The sequence below is a fragment of the Topomyia yanbarensis genome, chromosome 2 (genome assembly GCF_030247195.1).
Source record: "Topomyia yanbarensis strain Yona2022 chromosome 2, ASM3024719v1, whole genome shotgun sequence".
NCBI classification, from domain to species: Eukaryota; Metazoa; Arthropoda; class Insecta; order Diptera; family Culicidae; genus Topomyia; species Topomyia yanbarensis.
The window spans coordinates 106796923-106811612 of NC_080671.1; the positions used below are offsets into that span (position 1 = coordinate 106796923).

Genomic DNA, 14690 nt, shown 5'->3' on the forward strand with positions numbered 1-14690 from the left:
AGAGTTATAATTGAGCAAAAAATGGCGCACACGATATTTTTTAAAATTTCATAAAATTGATTTCAAAAAATCAATTTTTGATATATTAAATGATTATATCTTTTGAATAATAGGAGATAGAGTTTTAATGTATTAGAAGCAAATGTTCGTCTTCAAAAGTTCCGAAAACCACCAGAAGGATTGTTTGGAAAAAAATGAAAACTGAAAAGGTTATATTAAAAATTTGGTTTTTCATGAATTGAGCCATTGTATTATGTTTAAATTCTTTTCACGGTGGACAATATAAAAAAATAGTTTCATTTTCATGATAAAATATTGCACTTTTCAATACCTTTCTATTATTTTAAATAGTATGCAGAGCAGCTCTTATTTTTTTAAATCAGAAAATTTACTTTTTAATGGCTCGAGATAGAGATTCGCTGTCTTCCAAAAAATTGAAGAAAATAAAATTTTAAAAACTTTGTCGAAGACACTAAAACTCTACGTCGTGTACTTTTTATTTTACAATAAATTTACCAAAATAAATTAGGGTGTTTCTTAAAAAATGGTTTTCTTTGTATAACTTTTGCAGTTTTGATTTTTCATTAAGATCACTTTAGAAATATTTTCAGATATTCTGAAGGAGAACAATTTGTCTTAGTATACCGAACCTCTGGCTTCTCTCGTTGGAAAGTTATATATTCTTTTTACTAAAAGTAAACTATTTTTTGAGTACATATAGAAAAAATTTAAAAAAATCGTATTTGTCATTTTCTGGTGATCTATACTACAAAGCATGCTATTTCATATGACAGCAACGAAAAAGTTTAGTAATTGGTGTTTCAAAGCAAATTATGCGCCCTAAAATAATCTTCAAGTTGTCCAAAGGGTACTTTAGTGTAAAATAAAAACTACAAAAGTTATAGAAGTAAAACCGTGTTTTTAAACACCTTAAAGCTTATAATTTGGATTTCTCGTACAATGGAAAGTATAAAAGCTAGAGCTTACATGTCTTCAGCAAATTTGTCTAAAATGTGTTGCTCTACAACTTCATCGAAGACAGTACAGCTCTATCTCGAACCGTTAAAAAGTTCAATTTTAAATATTGCTAAAATTAGAACCATCCTAGCATCTGTTTAAACAAAAAGAAGGGCCTTACAAAGTACAACAACTTTGCCAAATATATTGTAAGGTTAAGTCATTTAATTTTAGCAAAAAGTCAAAATTCCTGCTAAATTCACATTTTGGAGCACTGTGCAACGGTGGTTAACTAATTACATTTTAAAATAGCAAATATATCCGCTTTTATCGAATTCCGCGTCCGGTTGAAGTCCAAGGCCGTCGCCACACTGTTAAAAATTCGCTGGAGTCCGGTAACAGCGCAACCATAGTTGGTTCTTCTGAACGGAACTCGCAGAAGAGAGTTATTACGTAGAGCTCGAACGCGGGCTTGAAGATCCAGACGTCCGAGGATTGTAGAGCAATCCACTCTGGCAGAGACGAACAGGGCTTGAGAGCAGTCCCTCCAAATGCTGAGTGTATCGATGTGTATTAGCTGGTAACGGTTTTCATAGCTCGGCAGCTGAAATCTGTTTCGCCATGGGAGATGCCGAAGGGCGAAGCGTATGAACCTGCGTTGGACAGCCTCGATTCTGTCAATCCCGTTCTGGTAGTACGGATTCCAAACAGCAGAACTAGAGCACAATAAAGCGATTTAAGACAGTATACGTCCCTGAAGTTTTTCGCTATTCTGAAGATGAACCCAAGCTGTCTTGATGCGTTATCTACGACGTTTGAAGTATGTGGTTTGAACGTTAGTGCCGAATCCATAATGACTCCGAGATCCTTGATGTGAGAGTGTCTTGAAATGCTCGAGTCGAAGAAATGGTAGTTAAACTGAGCATTTACTCGGGTTTAAAACCATTCTGTTTAGATCACACCACGTACTAAAGCTCTCCAGTTCTCTCTGAAGAAGCTCGGCATCAGTTTTATCCCGTATTTGTCGCAACATTTTCATGTCGTTTGCGAAAGAAAGGCGTGGTCCTTGTAATGTGGTATTGACGTCATTAAAGTAGAGCAGGAATATTACTGAGATGGCTACCTTGTGGGATGCCGGATGCAGCGAAGAATGGTGCAGATAGACAGTCCTTAATGTTGATTTCGAGAGCTGCCTTCCATCGAGGTAGGAACGAAACCAGCGCAGAAGTTGTCCATGAATACCGAGTTTGTCAGCTTCGCCAATGCGATATCATGATTGATTTAAATAGCATCATGTTATCATGTGGATATAAGCGTCATTTTGTTTGGCTCAACTAAAGGCATCTAGGTCGCTAGGACCGAAGGTAAGGACCTTCACATAACCTATTCATGATCGTACGAACATGGGCGTTGGTAGGTCCTCTCTTGAGAATACGTTTAAAAGTTTGAAGTGCTAAAACGTTCACTTAATCACCAGGGTTTTCATGTTTGCGAGATCGTGGGCGTAGGTGTGAGTGGATGATTGCGAAAGGCTCAAGCGTTTGTATGTTAACGTGTTTGTCGTGTGTGCTAGTGTGTATGTAACTTTGTGTGTATAAATTTGATTTTATAATTGGGTTACCATTCGCACATTAGCGTATGTTCTTTAATAATCGCACGGACAGTTAATCTCATACTTAATTTTTAGTGAACTGTTCAAATCGAGGTTCAGATACTAGAAGAGAGCGAGTTCTCTCATATCACTCGAGTTCCCGGACATGTCACCCTGAAACCTGTTGTCTCGTGTAAATGACCATTTTTTTGGAATGGTCATACTTGAGTTCACGTTTATATATTTTTAGGTGTTAAAAAGTTCACCTTATCACAGGGCGTTTTTATATTTGTGAGTTCGAGTGTTTGTATGTTAACGAGCTTGATTGAGTGGGCATCTGTGTAGCATGTATGTAACTTCGCTTGTATAAATTCGTTTGCATAACTGTGTGCTTGCATATTAGGGTGGGGCAAATGGTCGTTTTTTCAGCACAGCACTTTTTTGGTTCCATTTGGGGAGCCAAACAACTGTGCAAAATTTGGGATCGATTGGTTTTGACCCGGCGTAGCGCATTGCGTTTGAAATTTGAATAGGAATTAGTATGGAAAACCCTACTTTTTTGCATTTTCAATTCTACAGACTATAATTCTTCTTGCAGTACGTCGACAATTAGATAGAAGTGTAGTTCAGGATGTGCTGAACAAATTTGCCGAAAGATGTATGGTGTTAGAATGTCTCTAAAACAAGTTATAGCTGTTCAAACTTCGACAGATCGAATTAAACGCCAAAAATAATTTTTTTGCCAACACTGCGGGTGTATCAATGATATTTTATATTGCATACCAAAATAACATCATATATTTTAGATTTACCACATTGATATTTTTGGATAAATTATTCAAAAGCCTTAGCTGAATTTCAAGGGCATAGGTAGTTGAGGAATAGGGCGTAGTGAGGGGGGGGGGGGGAATATAGAAATTCGAAATCAAATAACTGAAATATTGTCGAGTTTGAATGTTTAGATGAATTATTTTAAAACATTTGTACAATCTATCAGAGTCCCAGTTCAACAGCAATTTTTGCTTCAGGCGATCGAACAGCATCGGAAAGAGCATCCTTTCAAATTATGGTGCGTAATAAACTGAAACATAGTCAATGCAAACCTCTGACATATCAACTCGACATCAGTTGATTCAGTCTCTAACTTTACTTCTATTTGGCAATCCATGAGACATTTCTGATCAGCTGATTATTTCTTCTGACGTAACTCGGATGGATGCGACGTCCGACAAAATCGTCGATTCGATCCAACATCGGGCTAACGAAGTATGGTAGTCGGGCTGAATTGTCAAACAAACGTCGTAGTGGATTGCCTAATTGCTCTAAGTCAAGGCAGAGGGATATAGCATAGTTCCTTTCTACGTTACTATTATGCATAGAACATTGTACAAATGTTTTAAAATAATTCATCTAAATATTCAAACTCGACAATATTTCAGTTATTTGAGTTCGAATTTCTATATGGTGCCCCCCCCCCCCCTCACTACGCCCTATTCCTCAACTATCTATGCCCTTGAAATTTAGCTAAGGCTTAATAATTTCGTGACGTCTTTTACGAACTTGTTTTCTTTATTTACATTCAGAAGAGGTAATCAAGATGATCATTTCAAAACAGCTTAATAATTTAATATAAATACAAACAAGTTAAGGATTACATTACGCTTTTTTTAGATATTGCTCTTGAATAAAGATTAATCCGCCATTTTAGACCCACAGACCCAAAAAAACGAGTCAACGATTTGTATAGGAGCTGTCAAGTTGTTCCCCCTCTGGTTTCCCCATATCACTATCCGGCCATGGCACTCTGAGATTTCTACTGTATATGAGTTTTTTCAGACAAGATTGAAATCTTCCAGACGAGAACTATTCTTTATCACGTGGGGACGGGTGTTGATATAATCGCATTTGAGATAGTGTTGATGAATTCGTGAGCACTAACATATTGACTTGATCACCGGAGTGTTTTATGTATGCGAGATCGCGGGTGTAGGTGTGTGCGGATGATCGCAATTGCATGTTCACATGCATGACCATATTTGTATTATCGCGAAGGATACAAGTGATTTAAGGTTAACGTGCTCGATCGCATGAATGTTTTTATGCCGCGGATGCTTGCGTGCGAAAAACTTCGCATGTTTCGTTTATAAAATCGTGTAATTGTTTGCATATTCGGGTGCGCTTTTGAATATTCGCACGGGTTGGGGTTCTGAGAAAGTGAGGTCCCCGTTCTCACTGGAAAATTCCATTTATGGTGCCCTAAAACTTGTTATCTAGTGTATATAAGTTTCGTATTTTAGAGTGAGAGCTCCCGGGCGAGTACGATTCATGATTTCGTGGCAGCGGGCGTTTGTACTTTGGCGCTTGAGACCGCGTTTATAAATTCGTAAGTGCTAACGCGTTGACTTAATCGTCGGGAGGGTTTCGTGTGTGATTGATCACGTTCACGACCGGATTTGTTTTATCGCGAAACGTTCGAGCGCATGTATGTTACTGTACGCGTTCTTTCTGTCGCGTAGGCGTTTGTATGTCTCGTTTGCTAGCACGTTTGTAAATTCGCGTGTACTAATGCGCTTCTAAAACCGTTTGTTCGTTTGCATATTCCCATGGGACTTTTGAGTGACGCCGAGAAAGAAACAGCAATGAAAGAAACAACACGATAGTTGGACATACATTCAGTTAAAGTTACATAGACGTGCGATGCGTATACTAAAATATATTAGTGAAAGACACTAGGTATTGTGACAATTAAGAACAGAACGGCAAAAAATAATTGAAATGAAAGACGGGAAAGGCAAAAACATACAGTACATGAAAAATATATATTAGTACTACAAACACCATAGAAATACTACAAACACAAACTAAAGGCTGATCTTTGTATTGGGCGAGTGAGAGTAGGAAAAAGTAACATATAAATTGCCAAATAGGCCCTCCTGGCTTCCTCGATGCCCCACTATCGAGAAGTGTTGCAATCAAGATCTTAAAGCAACCTTTTGTTAGAGATCGATATGAAAAGTTACAATTATCTACAATATAATTTGGACGGCTATTTTCCTAGTTGACACATTAAATGGAGATTTACGAAATTAAATTATTATTAATTGATACATTAAGCTGTTTGTAAATCCATCAATCCAATCAGTCCAAAGGGGGGGGGGGGGTAATTGTATCTTGTATCAATTAGAAAGACATAATTGCACCACTAATTGGATTAAAACAAGTTTTTTTGATAGCCAACCAGGCATTGTAATTCTCTCTCACTCACGCGAGAAGAAGCTTATCCGATGTCCAACTTTTCGCGAAATTCTCCGATTCCACAAATAGCGTGAGAATAATTTTCCGGATAAATTTTTTTTGATTTTTTCCTTCTCACCGGAAAAGGAAATATTTTAATTTCGTGGAAATCGATAAAAGCGTCGAAATATACTTTTTATTTCAAAGAAAGGCGGCAAAGAAGTACGATCGACCTGTTTTGTTTCGTGTTTTGGAATAGCGACAACAAGGCAGCGAGCGCAAAAAGGATACCGTGATAAAGTCATTCGCTCATTCTCCGGCGGTTTTATTTATCCGGAAAAGTAACACGTTGTATTTATCCGGAGAAGTTGTGCGAGTGCCAATAACTTTTCGTGTGAAAATGTGAGTTTTTATTGTCGCAGTAGCAAATTATCCGGATGCATTTATTCATATGAGTGATAAATGCAATACCTGTAGCCAACATTGTTGGTAAGAACCTACTATTATATTTGGAATGAAGTCTTAAAAATGAATATTTGAATATTCCAAATTTTATTGGAACAATAATTATTTACGAAAACCTAAAAAGAATATGTTAGTGGCTGTTTGATTTTAATTGAGCGATTGCCTGCTGCTACAGTAAATGTTGCAAAACTCTGAAGTTCTCATAATACAATCGCTATATAAATCACCATGCGTTCACTTCGAAACGCATTTCTACTAATTAGCAAATTATACGCCAACAAGCTCATACCAGAAGTAATTAATTTATATACCTTTCTGCAACTGTTCCAGCTGTTCTTTAATTCGGCGATTATCTTCCAGCTGTTGGCGCTGATTCGGGTTGAAAATCTGCTCCCGCATCCGATAGGGGGAAGCTTCCATCTGACTGTGAATCATTTCGGTGTGCGATATGATCTGATATTTTGTTGAGAGTTTGTGATTAATTTACACTATCCACGGGTTAGACAATATCCAATATTTCTTGTCGGTTGGTCCGTCGGTTGGTCTTTGCTGCCCTTTTCCTATGCAGAAGAGTTTATCTCTCGATTTCAGCACCCAGTATTTATGATTTTAATGTACTTTTCGCGCTTCCTCCGTATCTGCACTGGCATCGGGTTGCTTATTGGATATTGATATAATTTGCCGCTGAGTTTGTTTATTTGTTCGATCTGGTGCAACCGGTACACTATTGTGCAGTAGGACTAGCAATAGGTTCGCATTCGTTAGAACATAACTATATAGTAGACTCAGTGCACCCACTATCGTTTGTTCAATCGTAGTCGTAATGTTTGCTATGTAGGTTGTAGTATAATTTCTGATGCGACACAGAGCGTGGATAGGAAACTTAGCAAAAACGCTACCGTCATGGGGATACTTTTATACTAGAGCTGCTAGGAGAACAAGGCCATTGAAACTGTAATTAAAGATTTATGAGAGAAGTTGGTTTTTTGTTTGTTCTTGGTTCAAAATTAATTCGCTCGTTCTGTCTTTTATTGATGGATGAATGACAAATGGTGGATTAAGGGGTGAAATATGCGCTGCGGTTCGTTAGGGGCATTACTGGCGCTAAATTATACTCTTCAGGCTGATGGTCAGTAGGTTAGTTGGTCGTGTCATAAATTGAATTAATGGAAAATGATGCCATATCCATGATTCATGAGTGGATAATGGTTGGGAGCAGCACGCTGTTGGATTTGTTATGGATTATCTTAATGTAATGCTGTAATTATGTCATTTTCGTATATAGGTTTTGGGTCATGTTTGCACATTCCAAGTCCACAATGATAATACGAATTAGAGTTTGTTCAAACTTGATTTTAGCCACTTCAGGTACGGTCGCATGGTATCTATGAGTTAGATGCTTTTTATGTCCGTCGACGATATCAACCTATCACTCAAGACCTTTTATATGCATATTTGGTTTGATTCATACTGGACGTTAAGCGCTTCTCTAAAGGTGAGTCGAATTTTTGTGATACTTTAGATTGATTGGTAAATCGGCTATATAGTTATCGAATTGACACCCAAATTTTATTTCAGCTTACAAACGTCTAGTACAGCTTACATACAGAGCCTGTACATTCGTTTTCGGTATGTTTTTTTTCTCAATTTCTTCTCTTCCTGATCATTTGCTTTTAGTCCTTCGCTACTCCTTTGGTCTTCCGAAGTTCGCGATTCATCATGGCCCAATAGGTTTCGATCAGACGGAGCTCAGGGCAGTTCTGTGGGTTCATGTCATTCGGTACAACATCCACCGAATTTCCCGCATACCAATCCTATGCGGTTTTGGAATAGGCCAAAAGAACGGTTTTTGAATGGCAGAATGGCAAAAGACGTTTTTGGAGGGTCTCATTTTTGTAAATCTCACTTTCATGGTGCCTTTTGGCACGATTCCCGATCGGAATAAGTAACAAGTTTATAACAGAACGCAATTTCTGTAACATATTGTGTTATAAATTAGGTCTCGTTAGTAGTTACAATAATACAAATTTATAACAAGTAACAATGCGAGATAAAGTTTTGAAATATTTCTGTTATGTGTTTCTAATCGGGTTGGTTCATTATGTTTGCCACAAGTGCATATGGCCTGCCAAATCAGGTACTTCGAAGCGAATTTCGACAGTTTCTGCCGTTTGAAGCGATCATCCACATCAAACTTGTCTCGTGAAATATTTCTTTTCCGGCTACTGCTTGAATTCCGCTTTGATGTAGTTTCCATCATCAATGACGCAGCACCGGTATTTCGTTAGCCGCGTCGCACAGTGGCTCGACGAGTGACAAAACCCCAAAAATCAATGTCTTGTAATTTTTTTGTAAATATTTATTTTATTCTTCTCTCAGTTTGAAGAAAATTATCTCAAAATGTTATGATAATTGGATGAAAAATGAATTTTTAACATGTCGTTGAAGCAAGTGATGTCGAGGATTTCTCTTCCATTTAACTCATGAAAATTGTTCGTACCGACGAAGTTCAAATGACGATATCTCAAGTACTACATGGCCGATTGTAGTAGTTTTAAGTTCTTTGGAAAAAGAATGAATATGCCAAACTATAGATGTGATCTTTTTGTGCAGATATATTTTACGTTTGTTCTGCGTCCAGACAAATCCATTGAGAAATTCAATGTCATATCAGAAATATATCTTTCTACGTCTCACAATTTTTGAGATGGTCTCCCATGGGTCACTTATCATGAGTCTGACTCAAAATTAAGTATTGTTTTAAGATATATAGGCCTGATGGCGCGCAATTTTGTGCCGAAATTGCTATATCTATGGTTTTGAAAACACCCATGTGGAGACGCCCTGTAGCTCATATATCTTCTTACAAATTGGTTGCCTAAACAACTTCATACTACTGAAAAATTAGTGATTTTTACTAGTTTTGTCATCCATTTCTGTTATCCAATGTGATTGGCTACTACTATTAACGTGTATATTAATCCGTTAACAACCAACGCCTTCAAATGGGTTTACATAAAAGTAGCCGAAAAACAAAGAATTATGGAATTTCAAAACTGTTAGCAGAAATGGATTCAGCGACCCAAAATTAGTTAAAAATCTAGTTTTCAGCCACATAAACCAATTTTATAATTTTGTCACAACTTTCCCAAGTAAGCCATTGCACTATATTAGCTATACATTTGCACAAATGTCGCATTGAAACACCATTATAGCATTAACAACGCAAAAAAGCTCTATATTAGCATCAATAATGCATAACTGCGCAGCCGACATATAGCATTATCGCTTGCTCTATATGCGTATATAAAGCTGATATAACGCGTACATGCTGCAAGGATCTTTAAAGCATGTAAGCTTCACATGTGCATTTTGTGCCATTATAGAGCAAATAGAAAGCCGATATAAAGCTATTGTAATGCTGTGGGTTTATTCGTTCTGCAACTCTTCTTGAAGATTATATTCGGCATATTTCATTTCAATCGAACATATGCAATATAGTCCAAGCAGCAAACGCAGCGCACTTACCGTGAAGGAGGCAAGGTACCTCTGTTCGAGACTTACTAAAAGTAATTTTCGTAACACATTCATATCATGTGAGAACGAAAACCCATTAAGGATATTCATTACAATGCAGTAGAGGAGAGTCAATTTCGCCTTTAAACAGAACATTTTATTTTAATATTTTTCGTTTTTGCGCATCATACCGAAAGGAAACATGAGAAATGGTTTTAATAGCATTAGTAGTGCCAATATAAGGCTTTCAAATTTGACATTTGTGCGCTGGTGCTATATCATAGCACTATATTTCGCCTTTTCTGGCATTATACCAGCATTATATCAGTATTTAGGGCTTCACGGTTTTTAAGACAGCTTTATATGTGGATCTAAAGCAGATGTTAGGCTACGTTATAATGCTTATTGGTTACTTGGGTTGTATGAAGAGGTGCCACTGTGCGTCGTGTAGAGTTTTCGGGTCTCGATTTGGAAACTTCTGCATCTTGTAGGTTTGCAACCCGGACCGTTTCTTGCCCCTCTGGACGAAATTTTGTGAAACATAAAGTTTTTTGATCAAGTCCCGCGTCGAAAAGTTTGGATCCCGATCAGAAATGCATAACAGAAACATTTCAGAATTATATCTCGCGCTGTTACTTGTTATAATTTGCTGTTATTTTAACTACTAACGAGACTAGATTTAGAGCACAGCTTACTACGAAAATTGCATTTTGTTATAATCTTGTTATTTCATTCAGGTCGGGATGCAGCTGAAAGAGAGCTATCAGGTATTTTTTACGAGGTACTTCCGGTTTTCGTACGGCTCTCACTTCTGGTCCAGTGCCTTCCGGTCCTGCACGCTTATTCAGAATTACTCAAAATTTGTGTTCGGAGCACTAAATTTCAAAAGTAATAGCAATATGTCAAAAAAATGAGTTTTAATTTTAGTAGAATTAACTCATCTCCTGAGTAAGCGTTAAATTTTCAAAGCTCTGAGTGAAAAAAATTCTCTCAAAAAAGTGTGCGGAATCAGGCGTCGACTTAAACTTGAAAAATAGCTTGCAGTTGAAGACGCTGATCATTCTTAAAGCTAGAAGGTAAGTTTCATTGAGTGTTGCTTGTTTTCAAATGTAACTTCCAGTTGTTTTTTGTAGTTTCTGCATTTTCTACAAGGTGCCGATCAGATAAACGACAATTGAAATACCAACGAAAATCTCTGTAATTTTATTAAAAATGCGGAATGATTTTCTTTATTTGCCTTTTGAGTAAAATGTATTTTTATCCCAAACTCAAAACTGAGTAAACGAGGAAAACTCAATTTTTGACTACGTGTACTCTTTATGAAATTGGGGAGCACGTCGTTTGGCGTAAGTTCGTTTGGCATAAGTTCATTTGGCATAAGTTTATTTGGCATAATGTTCATTTGGCATAACAGCACGTGACACATGCTTTCGTTTGGCATAATGTTCATTTGGCATAATGGTCATTTGGCATAATGGTCATTTGGCATAATGGTCGTTTGGCATAATGGTCATTTGGCATAATGGTCGTTTGTCATAATTTGAAATATCCATTGAAATCTCTTATATTTAATGTTGACGCCTAATGTGGCGACGCCACATCGCTTTCAGTATGGTAGTTAAACTATTTGATAGCCCCTATGTTTGAGTAACCCTAGCAAACGAGTGAGTTGCTGGTGAGAGGTAGCCACTTATGACGGCCGGTCGATGACCACCTCGGCCCCTTGGTCTCGGTTATGCGATATTTCCAAGGGCTATTTGGTATATTGATTCAAAGAACTGCTCATGTTTGAAAGAAGGAATCAACCCCTAAGTTTGAGCAAACGAGTGGATCACCAGTTTACTTCCGAGCGCTATTTGGTATACAAATTCAAAGAACTGCTCATATCTTAAAGAAGGAATCAATCCTTGTTTCTGGCAAATATATACGTGTATATTTGCCAGAAGGTTGATTCCTTCTTTCAGTCATGAGCTGTTCTTTAAATTTGCATACCAAATGGCCCTCGCAAGTAAACTGGTGATATACTGGTTTGCCCGTTTTACCCAAAATTAGGAGTTGACTCCTTCTTTAAAAAATGAGCAGCTCTTTTAATCTGCATGTTTAATAAGTTCGCTAGCAAAGTGTTGATTTAGTCGTTTGCCCGGATTACTTAAACATAAGGGTTGATTCTTCTTTCAAATATGAGCAGTTATTTGAACCTATATACCAATTAACCCTTGGCATTGTCGCATAACTGAGACCAAGGATCCGAAGCGGAATCCGCCGGGTTCCGATGGTGCGTCGGCGGCCCCTCGCGAGCAAACCTGTGATCCACTCGTTTGCCCGGATTACTCAAACATAGGGGCTATCAACTAGTTCAAGTCCGACGGAGCGGAGCGATGTCGGACAGCACCGGGTTTAAAGCGATGTGGCGTAGCCACATTAGGCGTCAACGACTAGTAACAGAAAATTCAACGTATTTTTTAAATTATGTCAAACGAACATTATGCCAAATGACCATTATGCCAAATGACCATTATGCCAAACGACCATTATGCCAAAGGACCATTATGCCAAATGACCATTATGCCAAATGAACATTATGCCAAACGAACGTATGTGTCACCTACTGTTATGCCAAATGAACATTATGCCAAAAGAACTTATGCCAAATGAACTTATACCAAACGACGTGCTCCCATGAAATTGAGTGGCTGGTAACTCAAATTTGAGTTGTTATTAATGAGCCTGTGGAACCTTTACAGGACTTTGAGATGGTTGAATGACGCTTATTCATCATTTTTATCAAGGCGCGTTCCGACAAACCAGCATTTTGCATGTGGATGAACAAAATCCTTTCGCAATCGGTTTACGAAGTTCACTTACAACCTATCTCGAATATTTTCCAAGATATCGAACGTATTTTCATCTATAACTCTACTAGAGACAACAAGAGACAAGTTAAATCCATTGAGTTTTATAATGTTGTTATAGCACTTCTAATTACAATTAGAGCTGGCTGTCCGTTTTTGCCTGTTTAAAAGTTTTTACTTTTAAAACTTTCGATAATTTTATCAAAAATTACCCAATAACTTCGCCGATCTCTTTCGGAAAAACACGTATCTTGACAAGGCAAATAACTTTCTGGAACATGCTGAAACTTTATCTACGATAGTTAGGAAGCTATGTGAAAAAACGTTTTAAGGGGTTATTCGCAAACAACGGTCTATAATTTCGAGTGTACTGTAAATAAAGATTGTTGGTCTTCAGTAAAGATGTTCGTTTTCTCGATCCAGATGAATTACACTAAAGTCGTGGATGCGAATCATATTTCAAACTGTTTAGTAAATGTTTGATAGAATCGATTTTCAGGACGATACTTCTGCAATTCCACCTACGTTGATTCCACTGTAGAACAGCAACCGAATCGGTGACCTCGCTCGATGATTTAGCCATCGAAGAGGGCCATTTAGAAGTCAACTGCTTCAACAGTGTTTGCACTATAAGGAGAAAACGTATCAGAAGTAAGAGTATCAGAAGCTTAAAATTATGTCCACTTTATCAGAAAATTTCATTTCATACTGCACTGAAAATTCATTTCATACAGAACTGAGCATCTGTTTGAAAAAAGGGGACACTTAGAATTTTTGATGTTACTGGAGCAGCTGGGTACTCCTTCTTGGAATTGAAAATATCAAATCCAGCAGTGACTTGTTTAGGCTTTAAGGCAGTACTACCAATGTTGTTATTACATGTAGTTGGCACAGTCACAGAGGAGGATACTTTTTACCTCTTGCAAGGCAGTTTCGGGGTGGACAGATTTCTACTCATCCTGGACGTTTCTGGTTTAACAAAAGAGGATCCCTCTTGTGGATGTGGAGATTCATTCTCAACACGAGCCAAAAGAGCAAGGGAATTTTTGGTGTGGACAGATGGCGAAACATTCTTAAGCATTTCTGCAAAACAACGCTTATGTTTATACCCGCGCGGCTTGTATAGCCAGAACATGAAGGGAAATAATGCGGAGTCCCCCCGCAGAAAACAAACGTTTCGCAAGAATCATCCTCATGTTCTTCCCCATATTTACCACCCTGTTTCTTATTGCCATAATAGGTGACTGTGTGGCCTAACTGCTTGCAGTTAGTGCAGTTCATGAACCGCAGTATAACCAGGCGAACGGCTAGACGAAGCTTAGCCAGGAGGATATAGTTAGGAAGAGAAGACCCGGCGAAGGTCGCACGAAGCGAGTCTGATGGAGAATAAGTTGTAAAAGTCTGATTGTCTGATATATTCGCTGAATACAATTGCTTGTATTTGAAGATCTTGCTGAAGTGAGAGGTCCTCGAAGCAGCCAACCTCGTACTTCAACATGTCTTTGCATTTCAAACCCGGTTCGGGGATGACCCCATTGATCTCTACGGCCTTACCAGGTACGGAGACACTATAGTCGTAAAACGTAAGTAATGTGGTTTGCCTGGTGGAGATCATTTATGGTAACCCGTACTTTGTTTGCACCCGTATTATATGGGCTACGGCCGAGTACTGCGCTATCAGGTCTCGAGAAATTTTCAATAAATTGACTACTTTCTTCTCGTTCCGGAAATGCACCACACATGGCATAGACGCAATCGAGTGAAGATCATATTGTTTAATTCGGGTGTATTAGGTTACTCAAATGGGCCTTTTGGAACATCAACTTCCATGTTCATATCAGCGGATTCATCGCTCTCGGCCATTTAAACTCGAAGGTATCACGTTATGCAAACGAGAATGTGCGAGAGGTTGACAGAGCCAGAAAAAAATGAAAAAACTTATTTTCACTTGCTCTGTGATCGATTCCTCTGCACCAGTGAACAATGGAATTCCAAACCACCTACTGAAGGCTGACCTTCACTTTACAGAGCTAAACTGAACGCCGTCCAAACACTGAGAAAAGTGAATAACTTAT

General features: G+C 38.0%; 1 protein-coding gene across 1 annotated transcript in view; it reads right to left on the reverse strand.

Annotated features, from left to right (window-relative positions):
- Positions 1 to 7118, reverse strand: part of LOC131679135 (gustatory and odorant receptor 22) — a 31033-nt gene extending 23915 nt beyond the window's left edge. The window contains exon 1 of the mRNA XM_058959730.1: positions 6559 to 7118. Coding sequence (XP_058815713.1) covers positions 6559 to 6682 — 124 coding nt within the window. The 5' untranslated portion in view covers positions 6683 to 7118. The remainder of the gene's footprint in view (positions 1 to 6558) is intronic.
- Between the last annotated feature and the right edge of the window lie 7572 nt (positions 7119 to 14690).